The sequence below is a fragment of the Coturnix japonica genome, chromosome 20 (assembly GCF_001577835.2).
Source record: "Coturnix japonica isolate 7356 chromosome 20, Coturnix japonica 2.1, whole genome shotgun sequence".
In the NCBI taxonomy this organism is placed as follows: Eukaryota; Metazoa; Chordata; class Aves; order Galliformes; family Phasianidae; genus Coturnix; species Coturnix japonica.
Genome location: NC_029535.1, coordinates 432,369 through 454,820, shown reverse-complemented (window position 1 = coordinate 454,820; position 22,452 = coordinate 432,369). Strand labels below are relative to the sequence as shown.

The window sequence follows — 22,452 nt, the reverse complement described above, 5'->3', positions numbered from 1 at the left end:
AGTAACTATCAACTTGGATTGCTTCATAGGGACCAACAACTCCTGTGGTTGTCTAGAAGGAACTGCAGTTGGCCCAAGTAAAGGTATTTCTAGTGCTTCTGCATGCTGCAGGGCTCCTTCAAGGCATGTGTCATGTACCACAGCACCCTGAGGCTCAGAGCTGACCACCACGAATATTAGACATCACCAGGCTTTACCTTTCTCTGAACACTTTTCTTCCTTCCAGAAAAAAGCATCAGTACAGAAAAATCCAAACAGAACAGAACTTGAGATAATCTGACGTACTGAATGACAGCCCAAACATGGAGAATCCTCTCATCTGCCAACTGTCTCACCTTCAGCTTTTTAGAAAAACTCTTATCTTAAAAAAACCCATCAGCCTTTCAGTCTGTCCTTGAAACAACTCCAGAAAGGTCCCAGCCCACGTGAAGGTAAACAGAAGCAGCTATTTGATTCACAGTCTTTCCTGATATGACACAGTACACTGCTTTCCCTCTCTTACCTGCTTTATTTCCTGATGGACTGACAGCAAGCTGCACCATTAACCACGGCTTCTGGTACCACTTTGCTTTGAGCAGGGCAGCACCAAGACTATGGCCAGTCGTACCAGCAATTACCAAAGAAATATTACAGGTTTGACATCAGAGCTGCCTAAAGCAAGCGCAAGAGCTAGGTGGTTTTAGAATTAACAGAAACTGATCTTAAGATGGTGTTTTCTGACAGAACACAACCATTCAAAATTTACTCATTTAATTAGCAAAAGTCTTAACTAGGACAAGACAAAGCTTCTACCAGGCTTTCCTAATAGGTTTCAGCAAAGCATCAACAGGAGAACACAGAGGAAATCTGCAGAAAACAGTAAATAAAGCACATATAAACTGTGAGAAGAAAAAGAAAGCCTTTACAAAGTCCTACAAAAATTCCCAACAGCTGCTCTTCAGGCTTCAGGGGGTGCATTTTGAATCTGTTCTCGGGAAACACCGAATGCTGGATCCACCAAGACCCCTCTGGGATATGGAACTCAGGTCTGAGCAAACAGAAGGAAACACTGCCCAAAGCATGAAGGCAGACATGGGAGGAAGTTATCTGACATTTTGCATCTCAGTCACATTTTAGAACAGTTTCCTAGAAGAATTCCTGAGCAGGGAAGAAAAGGTTTGGCAAAGAAAGTGAATAACCACAGCAGAAGACTTTTTTTTCTTTCTTTTTTAATTTGTGCAATTGAAGCAAAGAGAAAAGGACTTCCTTGCATGAAAGCTGTATCTACTCTGAATCTATATAAACTATCTCCTTACCTTTGACCAGCAACTACTGGAGCATTTGTTTCAAGTTCTACAAGAGAAAAAGATAGTTTTTAGGTCTGCTGTAAAAGTACATACTTGCTAACAAGGCATGACTATCTCACAGTTCTCTCGTTATGCATTATGACTGACAATTAAGTGTCCCTGCTCTGTTGTTACTCTCAAAGCAAATCAATCTAACCCTTATCATCCTTCAGTGTTTGTGACAGTGGCTCTGCCTTTAAGATCAATTCATTGCTCCACATTCGCTATAATGCACACCAGGAACAAAGTCATGAAAAAAAGTAAGAGAACAACCCCAGTTTTGTTATGGAACATGAGATTCTTCAGTAAAAGTGTATGTTACTGTGCCCAAAAAACCTGCCTCCGTAAGAAAAATAGAATGAGTAAGAAAAAGTTGCTCTTTCTTCCTACCCAAGATATGAGTAGGCAAAATAGCCACAGCAAAAGTCAGTCAGACCAGTGCTTTTCTTTCCTGAGCAGGAACTGCACAACGTGGCTACACGTGTGCTGGTGTGAGGACACAGATGGAACCCTGGCAGGGTAAGCTCACACCTTGAAAAGGGAGATTTATGAAAGCAATTTAGTAAAATTTTTATCTTCCTCAAGCTTTACTTCTCATCACGTAACATATACCAAAATGATGGAAGTGGCACTTCTCATCTGCAAGTACATATCTATCTGTATTCCCCACTCATCTCAGGAATTACTTTCATAAAACAGTGCAGTATTGATGTATATGATAATAGATGGCAAAAAGTAACCTTTGGTTTGGAACTAGGTGGTCTTAAAGGTGTCTTCCAACCCAAAGCATTCTAGGATTCTATGATCTGCCACAGCTCCATCCTTGAAACAATGCAGAGAGTTCATTAAAAGCTTTGAATGGAAGAATAAATAAATGAATGAAAGGAATAGAGCTCTACAACTTATACTGCCAGCACCGCTTTGGGAAACATTTTCAGAAATGTCCTATGCAAAAGAAAAACCCCTGTTTGCTCCTAACAAAACCTGGAAGCTCAAACATATTGAGTGCATCACTACGAACCCAGCCTCTCACAATTGTGACTGAGATCTAAAAGCTGCCTCGGTGATTACTTCCTTGCTTTATTTATTCTCCTACTAGCACTCCAACGAGGCTTTGGAAACTTCTAAGGCACAATATATGAAATGAAGGAAAACAACCCCCCCAAATAAAAATAAAGAAAAAAACCCAATGCCAAACCAGCAAGCTTATTTATGATTTACCATTTTCAGTTAGAAACAGAATGAGCTTAGTTCACCTAAATTCTGCTTTCCCAAAGTAAAATTTACCTGTTCTTTGAACAGTACTTTCTGATGTGGCAACTGAACTTTTTTTCTGCGTTAAGTGTTGAGAGGATGCTAGAACAGAAGTGGAGGGGAAAAAACATTATTTTCAAAGGGAGTCACAAGATTGTTTTTGTTGTACAATTGGGCTGATTTACAAAACAAGGCATCTTCCAACTTACTGCATTTTTTACATTTACAGATAGAATTTTTGTAATCCATATCCTACTCTCTCCTCCCCACCCAAAAAAACCAACCAAACAAACAACTCCTCAGTTTAAAAACAATCAGCAGAAACCCCTCATGCACAAAACCCGTTTTCCAACCTACTCTAAGCAGGTTTTCACAAACCACATTAGGGATGCAGTTAAATACCATCAAGCATATTTTTAGAGGCAGTGTTTTGTCACTAGACCATGAAACTAAATGAAGACCTAAAAGAGGTCTCTGTTTTGCATCTCTCTCAGCTTCGCACTCATTTCAGCAGGAGTCTTGAGGAAAAACAGCATTATTGTTAATGAATGGATACCCTCATCTTCAATTAAAGCACAGAAGTGCAAACTGTGCTCCTAGAGGCTCCCAGGACATCCTTATTCAATATGATGATGTGACTTAATGTTGTTTTTCTTGTAAAAATAAGATAGTAAACCAATACCTGTTATGCAAATACCTTCCAGTCTTCCCTTGAGTGTGATCATGAACTTACCAAGAACACAGAGACATAAAAGTTCCAATTTAGATAAAGAATATTCATTCCATTTGTAAAAACACGTGTACATTCAGATGCCTACATCACTGTCCCAGATCTGAAGAGAATGTATGCACACTGCAGATGGAACAGTTTGCTTCAGACTTGAGAATGAATGAATTCCCACCCTTAATGCTGAAGTTAGGTGCATTCTCTACTTTTTTCTTATACACCACGAAGCAGCAAGAGCATTTGGAACATGCTGTCACTGCTTCCTGCTTTGAGATCACTGCACGGACTTGCATCACGCTGCTCCTGCCAAAGACTTTTTCTCCTAAGAAAGTGTGATTCCTTCTGTAAAGCTCAGAGGAAGCATTTCCCCCTTCTAGCAGTGTAAAGCCAAGGCAAACAACCATGGGGAAAATCTACGCTTCGACTGAAGCTCTTGTTTCCACTGATTTATGTGGGTTCAATTTTCCATGGTTTTGTCTTCTAAAAGATGAAATCCGTGTTTAAGTTGACAATATAAAGCACAATGGAGATTCAAATAGCTTGCTTTAAGAGCAACAGCTTATTTCCACATCGCCTCCAACAGGTTAAAATTGCCTCAAGAACAAGCAGTGATGTCATAAAGAAAGTCTGTCAAAGCTAAAAGTAGAATGATAAAGAAAACAGACTAAAAATGAGAAGACTTTCTGTTATTATACACAATTTACTCATAACTGCACTTTAAGTATATCTCTGAAATGAACATTTTCTTTTTTCCCTGTGCATATCTTTTCTTTCTTTGTTTTTGTTTTTTTTTTTCCTAGAGTTCAGCTATTTCCCTAGAAGACTAAGGTCCCCATAGAGGGAGCTTGTATTATTAGGATTAATACACAATATCAGAATTAAGTCTATATATTTAAATAAGTTATAAATGTAAGAGGTCTCTGCAACTGACCAGGAGGGGCAAGCTGGCAGGGCTCATTACCGAGCCTTAGATTTGATGGGGATGGGGGATGTACTACTGAGGAACAGAGAAGAGTCAGGGAACACTGTCACTTTAGGAGGCCGTGGGGGAACACCTCAGATTTGCCCCTGAGGTTTTTGTGAGGGCTCCTCCAAGAAGGCAACAAGGCCAACAGTCCGTCTGAGCCACCTCTGCGCAAACGCATGCAGCATGGGAAATAGGCAGGAGGGCATGGAAACTGTGGTGCAATTAGGAAGCTACTGCCTAACTGCTATCACTGAAATGTGCTGGGTTCATTCATACAACTGGAATACTATGATTGAGGGTGACAGGTCTTTTAGAAAAAATAGACAAGGCAGCAGGAGTAGAGGAGTTGCCCACTATGTGAAGAGGTGTGAAGAGCTGCCTCTGAGAAACAGTTGTGATCATGCAGAGAGCTGGTGGGTGAAAATATGGGACCGGACTAATAAAGGACATCTGATGGCCAAGTCTACTATGGGCACCTGATCAGATGGAACCTGTGGATGAGGCCTTCTCACTCCAGTTATGAGACATCGCACTCACAGGCTCTCATCCTGATGGGAGATTTCAACCACTCAGATGTCTGCTGGGAAAGCAACATGGCAGGCTGCAAACAATCCAGGAGACTCCTTGGTTGTGTTGATAATATAACTTCCTGGTCTAGGGACTGGACAGGCCAACCAGCACTGAAGTACTACTAGTTCTGGGGCTCACCAAAGCAGAAGAAATCATCAAAGGGGTTCAGACTGGAGGCAGCCTGCAATGTAGCTACCAAACTTTGGTTGAGTTCAGAATCTCAAAGGCCAGTCAAAGATTCTAGTCAGGATTGTGAACTACAGGAGAGTGGATTTCAGGTTGTTTAAGGAATTATTGGAAGAGATCCCATAGGAAACTGTCCTTAGGGACAAAGGAATAGAACAGAGATGGCAGCATTTTAAGGATACCCTTCTGTGAGCATAAGAGCTCTACTTCCTCCAGCATAAGAAATCAGGCAAAGGAGAAAGAAAATCAGTATGGCTGAGCAAAGGGGGGATGGTAAAATGGAAGGAAGAGGAAAAAAAAAAAAAAAGTACAAGCAGTGGAAGCGGAGATGGCCTGGGAAGAGCATAGGGATACTATCTGGATGTGCAGAGATGGCATCAGGAAGAATAAGGCATAGATGGAATTCAACTTGGCGAGAGATGTGAAAAATAACAAGAAAGGTCTTAAAAGACTGGAGATACACTGGTCTTACAAGACAATGGAGAGCTTACCCCTTCTGACAAATGAGAGGGAAGAGCTGGCTTCTTCAGACACAGAGAAGGCTGAGGTACTTAAAGAGTTCCTGGCCTTGGTCTTCGCTGCCAGTGAGGTTTCCTGAGCCTCTCACATCCCTGAACTTCTATGTAGGGGTCAGATGAGCAAAATCCCTCTCACTATATGACTGGAGCAAGTCTGAAACCACCACATAAAGCCGAATATGTACAATTCTATGGGGCTAGGCAACACACATCCTAGGGCTCTGAAGGAGCTGGCTGATGAAGTTGCTAAGTGTCTCTCTGTCGTATTTGAAAAGTCGTGGCTGTTATGCAAGGTTCCTGGTAACCAGAAAAAAGAAAACATCACTCCCATTTTTAATAAAAGGAGAAAAGAAGATCCAGAAAAATACAGACTGATGAGCTTTAAGTCCTTGGCTGGGAAGATCATGGAGCAGATCCATCCTAAGAGAGATGTTAAGGCACATACAAGCTGAGAAGGTGATCCGAGACAGCCAGGACAGCTTCATTAAGCACAGACTGCATCTGACCAATCTGGTTGCCTTCCATGATTGAGTGACATCATCAGTGGAAAAATGAAGGGCAGCAGACATTGTCTGCCTGGATTCCTGCAAGGCCTTCAACATGGACCCATGCTACATCCTTACCTCTAAATTACAGAGATAAGAAATTGAAGGCTGGACTATTTGGTGGATAAAGAATTGGTTGAATGGTCATAGCCAGATGTTTGTGGTCAATAGCCCTATGTCCAGGTGGAGGCCTCTGATGAGTGTGGGTGTCCTACACAGATTTGTCTTGGGACCAGTGCTCTTGAACATCTTCATCAATAATATAGATGATAAGATCAAGTGTACCCCCAAAAATTTGCAGATGGCATCATAGAAGGAAGAGACACCATTCCTTCTTCACAGGAGCATCTCTCCTACGAAGAAAGGTTGAGGGAGTTGGACTTGTTTAACTTGGAAAAGAGAAGACTCCACCAAGACCTCATTGTGGCCTTCCAGTACTTGAGGGGAGCTTATAAGCAGGAAGGGGAGAAACTTTTTACATGGTCTGATAGCGACAGAACAAGGGGGAATGTCTTTAAACTAAAAGAGAAGAAATTTAAGTTAGATGTTAGGAAAAAATTCTTTACTCAGAGGGTGGTGAGGCCCTGGCACTGCTGCCCAGAGAAACTGTGGATGCTCCATCCCTGGAGATGTTTAAGGCCAGGCTAGATGGAGCCCTGAGCAGTCTGATCTGGAGGGTGCCAAACAGCCTATGGCAGAGGGCTTGGAGCTCAATGTTTAAGGGACCTTTAAGGTCCTTTACAACCCAAACCACTCTATGATGTGCCAGTTTAAAAGATGTAAATGCATACAATTGTCATTGTTGCATCAGTCTTCCTCCCACTTCTAAGTTACATTAAGTCAGTACATGGAGATGCTGGAGCAGATACAAAGAAGGGCAACAAGGCTGGGAAAGGGCTTGGAGAATATGGCCTATGAGGAGGGACTGAAGGAACTGGGGCCATTTAGTTGGGGTAAAAGGAGGCTGAGGGGAGACTATTGCCCTCTTTCAATATGTGAAAGGTGAATGCAACAAGAGCGGGGTTGGTCTCTTCTCATTGGTAACAGGACAAAGGGAAACGGCCTCACATTGCACCAGGGTAAGTTTAGGCTGGCAATCAGGATGAAATTCTTTACAGAAAGGGTTGTAAACACTGGATAGGCTGCCCAGGGAGGTGGTTGAGTCACCATCCCTGGATGTGTTTAAAAACCATCTGGCTGTGGTGCTCAGGGACATGATTTAGCAGAGGGCTGTTAGAGTTAGGGTAGGATGGTGGGTTGTGGTTGGACTTGATTATCTTTAAGGTCTTTTCTAACCTGAGTGATTCTATGACTCTAAGTCATTCCTCTGTTATGTTCGCATGAAATACCACATACAAGCAGTAAATGAAAACAGACTGAAAACCTGAAATGTGGATCCTGGTGAAATACGAGTCTGCATATTATTCTAATATTAAATTAAAAAGTAACTGTCACCCTATAGTATCTGCATTTTATAATATTTATGGAAGAATGCAGCAAGGAAGTTTATGAAAGCAATCGCGCAGTTTCTATTTAAGAAGGGTGGCAGGAGACTTACCTGCATTTTGTAGCAGTTCCTGATGTGTTTCTGTTTTGTCCTCCACCAAGCCACCCCCAGTCTGCTCAGCTGGTAAGCTGCCATGGTTACTGCCATTTGTGCTTGGTGTTGCAGGTGCAAGCTCTGGGATTGCTGGAGTGGTTACCACTGACAGTGAACTTGTAGGAGTGCTTGTTGTTAAGCCTGGAGATACAGAAGCAGAAACAGCAGCAGCAGTGCTGACACTCATATTGCCAGGCCCAGAAGTGCTCTGTTTTGTATGACTGGGTGCTGGATGTGTCACAGTTTTATTGTCTAGTTCTGCTGGTGATTGCTCTGTTCCCGAGCTACTTGGGACAGATGTTTCTGGCCCCTGACCTTCTGCTTCTCCATCCAAGGTGTACTGCTCTTCCCCTTTCTCAAGGGAGCCAGTGACTTTCTTGCATGCTTTTGTCAGAAGGAGTTGGCCAATTTTGTCTACTTTTCCCTTTCCTTTACTAGAAGAAACAGGACTTCGTCTGTTCCCGGGTCCTGGACTACTAGTAAGAAGAGGTGAAACCACAGGTCCAGGCTGCGTGGCTGTAACGGGGCACTGGTCACTTGATCCACTGCTCTGAGAAGCAGCTTCTTCAGGGCTCGAGTCTTTTGCTGGCTGAGCAGGAAGATGTGAAGGAACATTTGAAGTAGTTGTAGCAGGAGATGGCAGCTGAACAGGGGGTGTCAAGGGATTAAGAACGAGTGGCCGGCTCGTGGGAATACTAGGAGCAGGGCTGCTAGAGGATGTGCTCGGAGGAGCAGGTGCAGAGGAAAACTTGATGTTCTGGGGTATATGTAAAGGGCCCACAACTGCAACTGATTGAGGCATTAGGCTAGAATTCGATGTCATGGGGGCTGTGGGAATTGTACTTGGTTGAGAGCCTTTCATAACCTGAATTATTGAGGAAGAGTTTATAAAAACAGGTGTAATGAACTGCGGCCGTGCATTAGACTGAGCTGCCGACTGTCCCTCGGAAACCATTACTTTGTTTCCTACGTTAGGCATTGTGACAACAGTAGACACTAATGCAGGTTGCAAGTGAGATGGCAATGGTGCTGATGTATTAGCAGAAGATGTAATGGGGTTTGAAGTTACAAAAACTGTTATCTGGTTGGGCGGTAAGGGAGTTGAAATAGAAGAACTGACAGGCCTTTGCATTACTGGAGTAACACTCTGCGTAACATTTGAGTTTATTTCTCCCGGTTCCTGAAGTCCTGGATTTGAACAGGGTTCATTACTTTGAGGCAAACTAAGTGAATTAGATGGCTCTTTGCTAGAGGATGCATCTTGCAGTGGAGGAATGACAGCTACCTTTTTTATCTCTTCCACAGTGGTGACTACTGGTGCCATTTCAAGACCAGTCAGTCCTGGGGGCTTAATGGTTACATTAGGAGCTCCAGAATTATCAAGAAGTTGACTTAAAGAAGTTGGTGCTTCCCTCATAGCCGGAGATACCATGGTTTTACTTTCCTCCAAAGCTGGAAGCTTACCCGTGTCTAAGGCCTGCCCATCCTTTTTTGACTGCTCCCCTGGAACCAGCATTTTTATTTCTGGAGTTGGGACACCTTTCAGTTCAATGCTGGGCTGGTCTTTGTTACCCTGGACAGTTTGTGCACTTTGACATTCATTATCTTGAGGAACACTGAGGCTCTCCTTATTGTCTTCAGGAAGGCCAGTCATAGCAGGTGCAGAAACTGCTGGACTCTGATTACTTAGCATGTTATTATTCTGAAAACTTGTAGTAACAGGTGTTGGCAAGGAAGCAGGACCAACCATTATATTCCTCTGCATATCTACATTCTGCAAGAGAGATGGATTCTGTGGAGTAGTCAACGATAATTTTGCTGCTTTTGAATTCTGTCTACCAGGACTTGGTGTTGTTTTCCTGCTGGATCCAGGACTGGACCTTCGACTATTGCTTGGACTTGCTCTCTTTGTTCCTCCAGCATTGGTTTGCTTTCCTGAATTAACAACAACACTTTCCAATTTGTGTGACTGTGGAGAAGCAAAACTGGACTGATTGTTAATTGTGAGATTTGATGGGGCTTGTCCAATAGCCTTCAAAGTAGTAGGATTAAGACCCTGCTGATCAAATCCTCTACTGAGATTAGGTCTGGGAGGTAAAGGAATATTAATTTGGGGAGGGAAAAGACCAGCTATAGAAGCATTGAGTCTCTCTGGAGACAGGCTTATTTCTGAGGGTTCTGTGCTAGGTGGGCGGTTATTAGGAGTCTGAGGATAGTATGGCCTTGGGCTTGCTCTGTTTGGGGTTTTAGGCCTTGATGTTTGTGATGGGGTAGCAACGTTAGGAAAATGGTGTGCAAGAGATCCAGGCAGAGAATTAGATTGCTGCTGAGGACTTGCGCCTGGGGTGGTTGAAAGCGGGGATGGTCCAGGTTTAGCTCCCGTCATCATTAATTGGTTCTGTGAAACTACTAAATGAGATGTCAAATTATTCTGAGCTCCTGATGCTGTGGGGCCTTCCGTTCCACCTCCTTCTGGAAGGGAAGATACGGATGAAACCTCTCCCAGAGGTGAGCTGGAAGGATTCTGTACATTATCTTGATAAACCATTTTTCTTGCATTACCTCCCAGAGAAGGATTGCCTGGCAAGGAAATCCTCTGTTTATCAGGAGACAGAGGCACAGATCCAGGGCCTTGTAGATTGACCATTACTGGCATGTTACCGCTCTGCTGCATGGGCATTCGTTGTGCATCTGGATTCAGAGGCCCTCGAGGTGGATGAACTCCTTGTGGTACAGGAAGCCTGACTGATTTGGAATCCTGCTGCATCATAAGCATCATCATCATCTGCTGCTGTTGCTGCGGTGTTTGTGGTGGTGCCTGAGCTTGCTGTGATGGCAGCTGTGGCTGCTGTTGCAGCTGCTGTGGCTGCTGTGTGTGTGGCATGAGTTGAGGTGGCATCTGCTGAAGTGGTCTTTGTTCCACCGGCTGAGAAGGATAACCTAAGAGGACACAGTGACATTCTGATCAAGAACAAAAATCAGAGAAAGCAGAATTTATGTAATGAATGGCATCAGATAGAAGCGGTAGGTAGGATAGCCAGTTTATCCTCTGTAACAGCCACATTAACTGAACAGGCTTTATAAACAAGGGTTTTTATATATTACATATATCATATATATTATAAAAAAAGGATTTCACTTAAAGTATTGTTAAGAATTATAAATGACCTGTGTGACACTGAATGGAAGGCCATACCAGCAACCAGCTACTACCCTGGCTTCACAACACCTCAAAAAGTCTCTACACCATTCCACAGGCTTGCTGCCACTTTCAAATTCAGAGTTAAACTTTCACAGATTAATCACCCTCAAAACAAACCTAAAAGACTGATAGACAAAAACTGGAAGGGTTCTGAAAAACCTGAGAACTACTGACTACTGGTCAGTTTTCAAGACACCAGACTGTGCTACTGCTAGAAGTGCAGACATCTATAAAATGTAACATTGCTAAGTAATTCTACAGTATTCAACATGATACCTGCAGTTGGGTGATACATGAGGATGCAACTGTCTATTCATTTAGAGCTAATTCAAAGAGCACAAATAGAGGAATCAATTATTCACAAGGAGAAAAAAAACCAAAAAACTTGGTCATAAACGTGCAAAAAAGTACTGCCACAAAGATCAGTAAAAGCTTTACTGTAGTGACAACATTTAACACTCACCTGGCGGCCTGCTTCCAAAGTCTGAAAGTTTAGGGCCTGAATTGTCTAAGTTGATTCCTTGATCTCCAGATGCTGATGACTGATCGCTCTCCTCCAGGCTGCCTGAACGCGGTTCTGAAGAGCTGAAAGAAAAATAATTGCTGTTTACATACAGCCGCAACATCAGTGTATGGATTCCACTTCCACAACCATTGTAGCACTTCTGGCTGACCCGCAAGTAACTCATGGAAACAGATCGCTGCCTCATGTACAGCAGATGCAAACACAGCCCAGGACTACCGATAGTCACTTCTGGGCCTTAAATACTACTCCTGAAAAGACAAGTTGCCTGGTGCTTTACTCACCTGAAGCGTTTGTTTCCTTCCTTTGTTTCTTCTTGAATCTGAGTTTTATAAGAGAATGCCAACAGATATTTCAAATTTATATACAAATAGCTCTCCTGGTGGATCTAAATAGGCTTTTCTCAAATACTGCTGTGCTGTCTGTACACATAAGTATCGTGTGTATATCCAGCGAACTTCAGAGACAGCACCATGCTCCCAGGGGAGCCCAGCTTAGGGTATCAGATCTCTATCCCTGTCACAGCACCAACGTATTGGCACATCAGGCGTTCAAAGCCATCCACCAGAGCACACAGCTCTGTGGGATGCAGACCTTGCTCCAGGAGACCCTGGGGGACATGTTAAAATTTCCAAAATTCAACAGCTAATGCTTCCACTGCATCACAACAGTAAGCTTTTTACAAGCATGCTTTCACAGCTAACCTGTGGTCAGAGGATGTTAAGATGAAGAAGAATGAAGAGCAAAAGACCTTAACGGCTTAATGGTTTCATGAATATACTGAGGCTGTATGGAGATATATGTAATAACAGCTCTCCATTTAAACTAAAGACATGAAAACAAGTCCACTGCCTGCAAGGAGAGGCAGAGTTCTATAGAAATGACGAGGAAAAAGAAATTCTCAACAAAACAAGAATCTGAATTATATAAAGGTTTACTTGACAGTAACAGCCAGCTTCTGGTATATGGACAGCTGGCAGCAAGAAACCCAGGCCTGTCCCAGCGTCCTATTAACCATTCAGTGCTCAGAAAGCAGGGAGTGGCTTAAAAGCCTCTGAATTTTCACTAGTCAATCGAGGAGGGTCAAGTATGGGTCAGGGAAAGGCTCTGCCCAGTGGGCAGCAGGCACAGCCCCAGTGTTGGAGCTCAAAGCGCTGGGACATAAGCATAGTGTTTGGGTGGTGCTGCGTGGAGCCAGGTGTGCTCCTTCCAACTGGGGATGTTCCACATTTCTGTGATTTCTTAAAAATGGGGATGGGGATTACAAAAGTTGCAGTTAGAATTCAGATAAAAAGCAGTTGCAGAGCATTAACACACAAACAGACTGAGCCTAGAAAGCTGCCTTTGTGCAAAATCAATTCTTCCAAAACATCTCCTGCCAGATGGGAGCCATCAGGTGAGCTGCAAAACAAAACCTCGCTAAACTGAACTGGAGTTTTGTTCTCTAGCAACCAGGAACAGCAATTACTGTAGGAACAACTGCTGCTACAGTTTCTGGGAAAGTTAAACACAAACTGAATTTCAAATGCAGCTGAACTTTACTGAGCCCATTTAACAACCACCAGTTATCTATGAAGCCCACCACACTCTGAATATGCGTAGCAAGCAAGACAGGGAGCCTGTGCCAGAGGGACAAACATTCCTTATTTGTTCTTCCCCCCTATTGCTCTCAGTGCAAAGACAAACCAGCTGCACAGTGTGGATTAGCAATTTTCTAAGGGAACTTGAGCTGTACCGCTGCGTTGCTGAGCATGGCTCTCAGGTGTGAATCTGCAGTCGGAGCACAAAGAGAATGTCTGAAGAGAAAAAAACAAAACCAAGCAGAAACAAAACAACATCTCACCAGCAAACAAATGAAAAGTAGAGCTGCAGACGCTGACATAAGAGCAACAGAAATATGCAGGGAAGGCAGTGCAAACTTTATAACAGCAAAAAGTACTCCGGGAGATCCTGGAGGAGCTCCACCTATCCATTTAGTGATATTCCCAGGCCACGCTGGGGCTGCATGACTATCAGCAAGAGCAATGAAAACAAAACTTCAGCAAGGCTTTTGCATAATGAATGCTAATAACAACAGAAGGACTGTGTGTTTTCCTTTGCTGTAAATGATCAGCACTGCCCACAAAGCACTGCTGGTAGTGCCATGGAACATGAACATTTTGATGCAAAGAAAAACATGCCATAGTTACTGTGCGAAAGGTACCTGGATAGCTTTAAAGTTTAGGAAAACAGACAGAAAAATACCTGTTTCAAGTCCCTTTGAAGGGTCTTATGTTTGAAAGCAGAAGGACTCATTCCATGGCACACCAACATTGTAAAATATGTGTATTTTGGCCACTTGGTTCTTATGCCATAATTTCTGATGTTTTAATTTGAAATCACCCAGCAGTTCAAGCTGATGGGCCATACCATGACCTGTATGCACAACTAAGTATGTATGTACTAAAAGTATCTGCCATTGCTCCTGAGCCTCTCAAACTGGCATGCTCTGCTTTGCCTTGCCTTCACCATTCAAAACCTCTACAACCTCAAAACGCATTTTACAACAGCCCTACGAGATTAAGGCAGTTAAGGACTGTCACAAAAGATCGCTTGCAATAGATAACACAGATCTGGATATTCCTGTGCTGTAAACTGGGGCAAATTTCTTCCATTCTTTTCTAACTGGGGAAAAAACCCACAGAAGTTTACCATGTAGATTCCTGCAGCCACAGGTTAGCTATAGAGTATATCTGTTTATCTACTATATCTGTTTATACCATTTTAGCTGAATAAAGGCACAGCAGCTGTAGTCTACCATCTGTGCTGGTATTAGTACACTGCCAACAGCAAAGGTTTACAGGACACCCAGCCAACAAAGAATATGTGAGTCAATGGGGAATTAAAAGATTCAATAATATATTTCCAACATACAGACACGATAATTTATCATCTCTCATCTATTATCTCATTGGCCTTCAAGGCTTTTCCTCCTAAGCTCTTCCAGGCTAGGAAGGCCAGCATTGCTTGGGCTTGTTATTCCCACACCCAGAGAGCACCAAGCTCTGACTCCTAGCTGCAACTTCAACTAAGAGAAAACCAGCTCAGTTCCAGGCAGAAACTCCATGGGATATACATGTAGCGCAGAAAACAACCCCCTTCAAAAATCTACACAACACGTTGTCATACAAAGGCTTATAATTCTTCCAAAGCACTTCTGAAAGTGCTTCCCAACCTCTGACTGTGACCATCAGATCGCTTGAGAATGGCAGCCTCCACTTCCAACACCAATGTCCCAGGAATCCACTGTCATCATGATAAAAAATTCTCATCTCTTTTGCCCAGTAAATGCAGCAAACATTGCTATTTAAAACAGAAGTATTACTTAACTAGGATGTCTGCATGTTCTTCTTGATCCTGAATGAACTATGCAGTGGCATGCTTGCCATGGAGATATCACTTGAGTGAAACTGCTAGCATATGAAATAATGCAGTTCTCACTATACACTTGCTGAAAACATGACAAGATGCCTGCAAGGCTTTCCCACGTCCTTTAAAATAGAAAAGCAGAGTAATATTAAACCTACTTTGTTTGTTCCAGTTGCTGATTAGTTTTCTTTTTCCTTGGAGGCTTCTTCTTTTTAGGCTTACTGGCATTCTGACTATTTGGTTTGTTGTTCACACCAAAGTGCCCTGCCGATATATCGCTTTGCAGAAGGTTAACCAAGAGTGGACTTGTGAGCGTGACATCTTTATTGACAGGAAAACCAGGATTCTGTCCACAGGGAATCTGATTCCCATTTGGCGTTCCACTAAACCCAGAATTGAACGGCAGCCCATGGCCAGAGAAGTGACTCCCCGAAGTGCTGTTGTTTCCTTGCATTGTTTGCATATGGGAAGGCACCATGTTTGACTGCTGCACGGGAACATCAGGTAACATCTGTGTCATGTTCACGTCATTATTTGCTGCAGTAGTAGTATCCCCAAGTTGCTGAGACATATGGGGTCCAGGCCCAGTAGGTCTTAAAACTTGCCCTTGTATTCCCATAACCTGAGAAGGGTTACCATTCACAGGGCCTTGCTGAGACATCATCTGCCCAGTGAACTGCACCATATTTCCTTGCATGTTTGGAGTTGGTCCTCTCATCAGTTGAGCTGGCCCCGACATAACACTGGACTGGTTTTGAGTATTAAAAGGCTGTTTATTTCCTTGCATTTGAGTGGTCATCATCTGTTCCATCATCGAGTTTGGCTGTAACAAGACCTGACCTTGAGGTCCCATCATCTGATTGTGTGTAGACATCATCTGCTGTCCCTGCTGGGAAATCATCTGTTTGGGTGGGGTCATCCTTTGGGGTGAGGGACCAAGATTTTGATTTTGTGGTGTTACCATCATTTGGCCTTGTGGCATGAGCTGAGTTCGAGAAAGTATCATCTGGTTCTGAGGGTTCATCGATCCCTGAGCCTGAATATTTACCATCTGTCCTTGAGAGGATACAATTTGCTGATGCATTCCCATAAGCTGAGACTGTGGTCCTTGTTGAGGCTGTCCCTGTATGTTGCCCATGTTAACTTGCGGCACTCCACTAGCACCAGCCTGCTGGTTGTTCATACCTCCATGAAGCCCCATTAAATTGGTCTGCATCATATTCGGTGGGCCATGTGGTGCTTGCATCTGATTTTGAGGAGGCCCAGATCCTTGGCCACCTTTAAAAACAATAAAAAAGAAAGTTGGTTAGAAACCGATGGGAGTGATGTAAATTCTCAAATGTGATGCTGAATAACTACTCCAAATTCACTTTCCTCCTTTCTCTAATGAACTGGAATGCTGGACATATTTGCAGTCCTGTTCTATGATTGATGTCACAGATAAACATTACCTGTCAAAACAAAAAAATCACCTTCATTGGTGCTTCACACATGGACCCCACTGCAGGAGGCTTTCATTCAACTTCCATTTCAGTCATTACCTGTATATAAGCCTAAAAATATTCCACAATAGCACCTAATTTCACAAAATCATTCCCAACTAAAAGAAGCTTCAAACCGTGAAGTCATTTTACAATGGGTAAAAAATAAATACACGTACAGTGGTGATGATGGACATAATTCAGATGCAATACTGATAACCAAATTGTTAAAATGAGATATCTGTGAACTGCAGATTTCTTTTTTCACAAAACTCTCTTTAAGCTGATTTCCAAAGCTTTCAAAGAAACTAATAACCTTTTCAAACAACAAGGTGCTTCTTTTCTTGTTTTCCCTAAGATAATGCCCTTCATTTTTTCAGGACAAGAAGTTTCTTTTGTGCTGTATTTTTATTACCCCTAGCCTCCAAATCCCGTTGCTAATTCTTTTTAGCTTCCAAGAAGATACTTCTGGATCCTAGAATGACAGTTCTAAGTAAAAGTACTCGAACTGTTTGAAAACCATTAACCTCCCCACCAACAACTGAGGAACAACACATTCCACACAGACCTGCGTGCTGCACATTTTGGCTGGTTTGTAGCTGTGGAGCTCCGCTGTTCACCGGTGTTCCCGGTGCTGTGGAAGGCACCTGACCTTGCATGAAGCTCTGGTTAGCTTGGCCCGCAGGGAACCCGGGAGGGAGGCGCTTGGGCATTCCTTAATACAAGAATTTTCTCATTAGAAAGTAGGGAAAGAAAGAAGAGAGAAAAATAAAAAGGAAAGAAAAAGCAATCTGTAATTGGATGGCAGTAGGAAGAATACCTTTGAGTTTGTACTGTCACACTTCTGGTTTAGGAAAAAAGCAATTTTTGCCAATACGTAAAACTCACTGAAAGCATACTAAGAATTCTTACCTGTGCAGTAGTTCTGCCTAACAAAGCACTAAGACTCCACTCAAAATGTAATTCTGCTTCTAGTCTAAGTAGAACACCAAGCCCAAAAAAGGGGAAAAGTTGGAATTTTCAGAAACTGGAATTTGAAGTACCATCATTTGCTGCTTTCTTCTCTACTGCAGCTCATCTCTCACCAGGTCCGTAACTTACTCCATGTAAGCAAATACAAAAATCTTGCATTTTGATGGCACTTCTCCTCTCAACAAGATGTGCCGCCATAACACACTGGGTAGACATTCCTTCGCCCTGCTGGTCTATGTACATACAGACTCAAAATGACTTCTGGGCTCACGGAGGGCTGAGTTGAAGAATCTTCAAGGTCATGAGACAGAACAGGGCCTCACTACCCACAAAAAGACTCAGCTGCAGCAAGTCCCAAGTTTATATACACAACCCTGCTATTCCTATTGCAAATATTCTGCCAGCTCTGCCTGGCACAACACCCACACTTTGACATATCACAACACCACTGCTGCCCTGTGACAAAGAGCAAAATCTGCACCACTCCTACTGAGATGAGCAGCAGCAGAAATGTCTTTAACAAAACCCACTTCCTTTAACTCACCATCAAATATATAGTACCATAGTACCTATTAGAAACACTATACTCCTGTATTTGCCTGATTCACTTCCACAGCCAGAATTTAACCTTGGCTCCCTCTATGGTTATAGCTTTCTTGCACACTTTAACTGTATTGCTTGTGTAAATTAATCTGGTTTTGTGTCTACAACTAATACTTCAGTGTAATTGAGTTCATAAGTAAAAAATTAGGTGTGTCTGTAAATATGGGACAAATATTTCAAACAACATCACAGGATTACAGTTCTAGTTCTGCAAAACTTAGGAAAAAGCTTGTAGGAATGCTTGAATTGAGAAAAGTGTTCAATCTGGCCTATTCTGATTTGCAAAATTAACCAGGTGAAAGAGTTGGAATGTATTCAATTTACACTAAACCTTTAAATGCAAAGTGGCTCAAAAATGGGAAGATCCCTAACTATGGCCTAATTAATGTCTAAATTGCAGGACTAAAGACTAAGTATGGACAGAAGTCAGGCAAAAACCACAGCAAATGGAAGGCACACATAGCTTTGTTTAAATCAACAGAATCCTGTCTTTTTAAAACACCTGAGGATACAGATTGCTGATTTTAGCAATAGGGCCTGGAGTGAGTCCAAATAATGTATTTTTATGGCTTATTTGGGTTGTTATTTTTAACAAAACAAAAGTAGGATTTTGTCTATAGTAGGTATAGTAAGTATGCAGAGATTATGCTATTTAGGTTAGGGTTACACTACCTAGAAGATGGTGACAGAGCATTGCAGCTGGAGAGACAGAACTGTAAGGAAATGTGACACTTCTCAAAATATTTGGCAGCTGGAGACAAGAAAGGAGGTAGCAAGCAAAAAAGCACTGGCAGGCCCTAAAAACCCTAAAGAAGGAGGAAAACCCTAAAACTGAGACAATTCAGATGAAACAAACTGAACCAAATTCAAATGACATCCACAACACAAACTGTGAAGATACAAGAAAACCTGCCTGTATCAGTTGGCCAAGGAATGGGTAGTCGTTACAGCTCATCTGAGCTGAATTGGATGTGCAATGTGACAACACAGGAAAATAGAATACATACTGAACTGTGTGTGTAGGTAGACAAAGAATATGGCCTAGACTTTACAAGTACAGAACAAAAAGATTTTAAAGACCCAGGCAAGAGCCTATGCACAGGTAACTGAGAGCAGCCATTCAGGAGAAAGACAAACAAATGGAGAGACTTGCTACAAGTCGGGCACAGCACCATAAAAGGCACAAGGAAAAAAGAAAAACAGGGACACAAAAGAGATCTGAAGATTCAGAAATGAAATTCTGCCATCGCTAGAGAAGCCTTTTGAGAGTAGTAAGGCAAAAATTTGAATGCAGAGATCCAAGCAGAAAACTAAAGACCACACAACCAAAGAGGAAGTTAAAGCATTCCTTGACTTTCTCATTTTAGAGCAGGGAATTCAATAGCATAGCAGTAACAGTGCTTCTAAAGCAAAGAAACCAATGACAAATAAAGACAGGGTCAAGAGGAAACATCCACAACTGAGAAGGGAAAATGTAAAATAATGCTTCGTTTCTGTAGCAGAAAACATAAGTGGTGACAGACTAAGCTGAAGGGAAAAAAACCATTCATTTGCTTTTATTGAACTCTCTCCCTTTCAAAACCAACAAATAATATCTTTGCCTATTCTGAACTTTCTGTAAGGCAATAGAAGAACTGCCAAGAGGATGACTAGGAGTCATAAGCAGCAGCTACATAAAATAATTTCCTTCTGCTGTGGACAAGAGTTCACTTCTAGATTACTAATGCAGCACGTCAGGTCACCGCTAGGTAGTAGAACTGAAGTAACACTGATGCTAATTCACCCATACTCACCTTATGTGTACACAACCTATGTCTTCATTTTGTCTCCGATAGGATTTTTTTAAAAAGGAACGGTAACATTAGTTCTAGCCATTTTATGTTCTTTCTTTTATTATAAAAGGCAGTCTTAGTACTTCTTACCTCCTAAGCCAGAGTGTAAACCTTGTGGACCTTGGTTTTGCTGCTGCATCACCATGAAGTTGGGAGGTACGTTCCCCTGCTGCACCATAGGATTACGACTAGGAGAACTGACAGTCTGCTGAAATCCCTGGGGAAGCGTGCTACTTTGGGGAGGCCTTGGTCCCATCTGCTGCTGCGTCTGGTTAACTGTTGGAGATGATGCAGGGGATCCCTGCTGGAAGGAGGAGGGAGAGGATGCAGGAGACTTGTTGGTCAAGTGGGGTTGTTGTAGTGGTGTAGGAACGCGCGAGGGCCCTCCCTGAAGGCTTTTCATTTGAGGAGCAGTAAACTGGCCAGGATTGCTCATTTGGGGAAAGTTTGTGTGAGCTTGGGAAGCTTGCTGGCTTCCGAAAGGATATGGAGGTGGAGGATGAGTAGGAGTTTGTACTGTGGCTAGAGATGGTCTTGCTTGAAGTTGCTGCTGCATTTGTCCAGGTAATGGGGCCTTTTTCCAACCCTGGTTTACTGTCAATGTACCCAGTGCTCCCTGGGTTGGAGGAGGCTGAAGTGCTCCTGAAGGAAGCTGGTTCCAGCCAGGGGGAACCGGAACCTGTGCTGGTGAAGTAAACGAAGGTCGAATACCCTGTTGTGGCTGCTGATGTGGCTGGGGAGGACGTGTCTGCAACTGTGTTTGTTGCTGTAGTTGCTGAAAGTTGGCTGAGTTCATTTGCCTGTTTACAGGAACTGATTGCATTGAATGGAGCTGTGGAGCTAAAGATCCAGATGGATGATTTTGCTGCTGGATATTTAGCCCAGATAAAAGTGGGTCCATTGCATCTATTAAAATAGCAAAGAAAAGTTAAAATAAAAGTAAATAACCTACTGTAGACAAAAACCACCACAAAACAACAAAGGGAAAATTGTTTGCTTGCATTTGCTCGTTCTGCTGAAGTTAAGGTCTAACCAATATTCAAACTCCAGTGCTCCAATTCCTCCAATAATGGACAGACAATACTTGGAAGACTTTCAAAGTGTCTGGGAATCCTGAGAAGCCAACTCTCATGAACTGATATAAAACAGGTAACTCCATTGCACTTGTTCCTACAAACATAAGCCTTCTACACACTTACTGGTAGAATAACAGACACGCTTGCTGGTATTATTCCTACCAGCTAAAGAAGTGGCAAAATGAGGAATTAACACAGTCCTACAGTCCTATTTGAAACATTTACTAAAAAATGCTGTCTAAAAACACTGCAAGCATCTAAAGGAAGCTGGTAAATGCCACCACCACAGTTTTATGGAGGGAGAACTAATAATCCCCTCTCTTGCCTACAGTCTCACAATTATGAAGAAAATACCTCAATTTATGGTTAAGCCCATCCCAGCAAGATCCCCAAATGTTAAGTTTCTAGTCTATCTATTCCTGTTTTAAAAACACCTGTCCTTTACTCTAGTGCACGTGCTTCCTACTGGAGACACCCTACTCATTCAACCATTTTTTTCTTTAAGAACTTTTTCTGTCCTAACAGTGTTACTGGCAAAGGGTACTACCGCCACTCAACACATCTGAAGAAAACACTAAGCAACCTGGTGCTTTTCAGATCACCATATTATCTGACAAATGTCACCACATTAACAGGGACAAGGAAGGCGGAAAAGCAACTCTCAGAAAAAACAAGGGAAAAACTCCAGGAAACTCTGGAGTTCATTTACAAGTACAGTCTCAAACTTGCATGCTTAAGAAAAACATTCCAGGTAGACCAGTGCTTTGGGTAATTTTTACCACCTGGCTGTGAGGAAGGTCGAGGTGTTCTTGGCTGCAGCTCTGTACTAGCACCACCTGCTACCATAGAGGACGGTACGCTTCCACTCTGGGACATCATAACGGCTGCAGCATTGCTCATTCTTATTAAACCTTAAAAATAATATTAACAATAACAATTAAAAAACAAACAAACAAACAAAAACAACCAAAAAAACCCCAGCATATTATGAAGTACTGCAATTTTTACATAGGAAAGTGTTGTTAAAAAAAAAAAAGCATTTAGACTTTACAAACAGTTCCCCTGAAATAACTGGAGGACGCAGATCTCTGCCTCAGAGCTTAGAATCTGGAATAAAACATGCAGGTTAAGGTTATACTGAAACAAAGCTTTTAACAACAAACCCTTAAAAGGCTGCAGGAAGAATCTAGGAATCTGCCTATTACCAACTACTTGAAGCTTTCCTCTCCCACCTGACTTGGCACCAAGTGTCAAGATTGTACCAAAGTTATGTGCTGTAAGAGAGAACAGTTCTGCTGTCTCTTTTATAAAGGCTGCTATCTTGTAAAATGGTTTATATTGCTGACCCAATGGTTAAATTGTTATATTTGTATTGTTGACCTGCAGGCAGGAAAGGAACCTCATGACCATCCCAGGGAAGATGAGCTTTCCAAGTCAAACTTTCCTGCTCTTTGCTATGCACCACAATTTACGATTTAGCTGTTGTTTAATCACATTTCTACACAGGTAAAATCTTTCCATTCATTCCCACCAACAGCCACAAATGTGCCTTAATTTAGATGTTGATCCCAATCCTTTAATTGCACGAAGTCCTATTTACTAAGATACTATTTAGTTTATCTCGCTTTCTGATTCAGCTATTAAAATACAGCGCTTTTCCTTC

The 22,452-nt window shown here is 42.4% G+C and overlaps 1 protein-coding gene across 6 annotated transcripts in view; it reads right to left on the bottom strand.

The window, feature by feature from the left end:
* NCOA6 (nuclear receptor coactivator 6) overlaps window positions 1-22,452 on the bottom strand; it is a 41,340-nt gene that overhangs the window by 4,905 nt on the left and 13,983 nt on the right. For 5 of the 6 annotated variants that reach the window (XM_015881251.1, XM_015881248.1, XM_015881250.1 and 2 more), the window contains 8 exons: window positions 21,572-21,700; window positions 19,804-20,619; window positions 16,875-17,021; window positions 14,984-16,103; window positions 11,358-11,479; window positions 7,651-10,632; window positions 2,613-2,681; window positions 1,296-1,332 (listed from right to left, as the gene is read on the bottom strand). In XM_015881251.1, the coding sequence (XP_015736737.1) occupies window positions 1,296-1,332; window positions 2,613-2,681; window positions 7,651-10,632; window positions 11,358-11,479; window positions 14,984-16,103; window positions 16,875-17,021; window positions 19,804-20,619; window positions 21,572-21,700 (5,422 nt within the window). The remainder of the gene's footprint in view (window positions 1-1,295; window positions 1,333-2,612; window positions 2,682-7,650; window positions 10,633-11,357; window positions 11,480-14,983; window positions 16,104-16,874; window positions 17,022-19,803; window positions 20,620-21,571; window positions 21,701-22,452) is intronic. The other variant, XM_015881252.1, reaches the window with a different exon arrangement.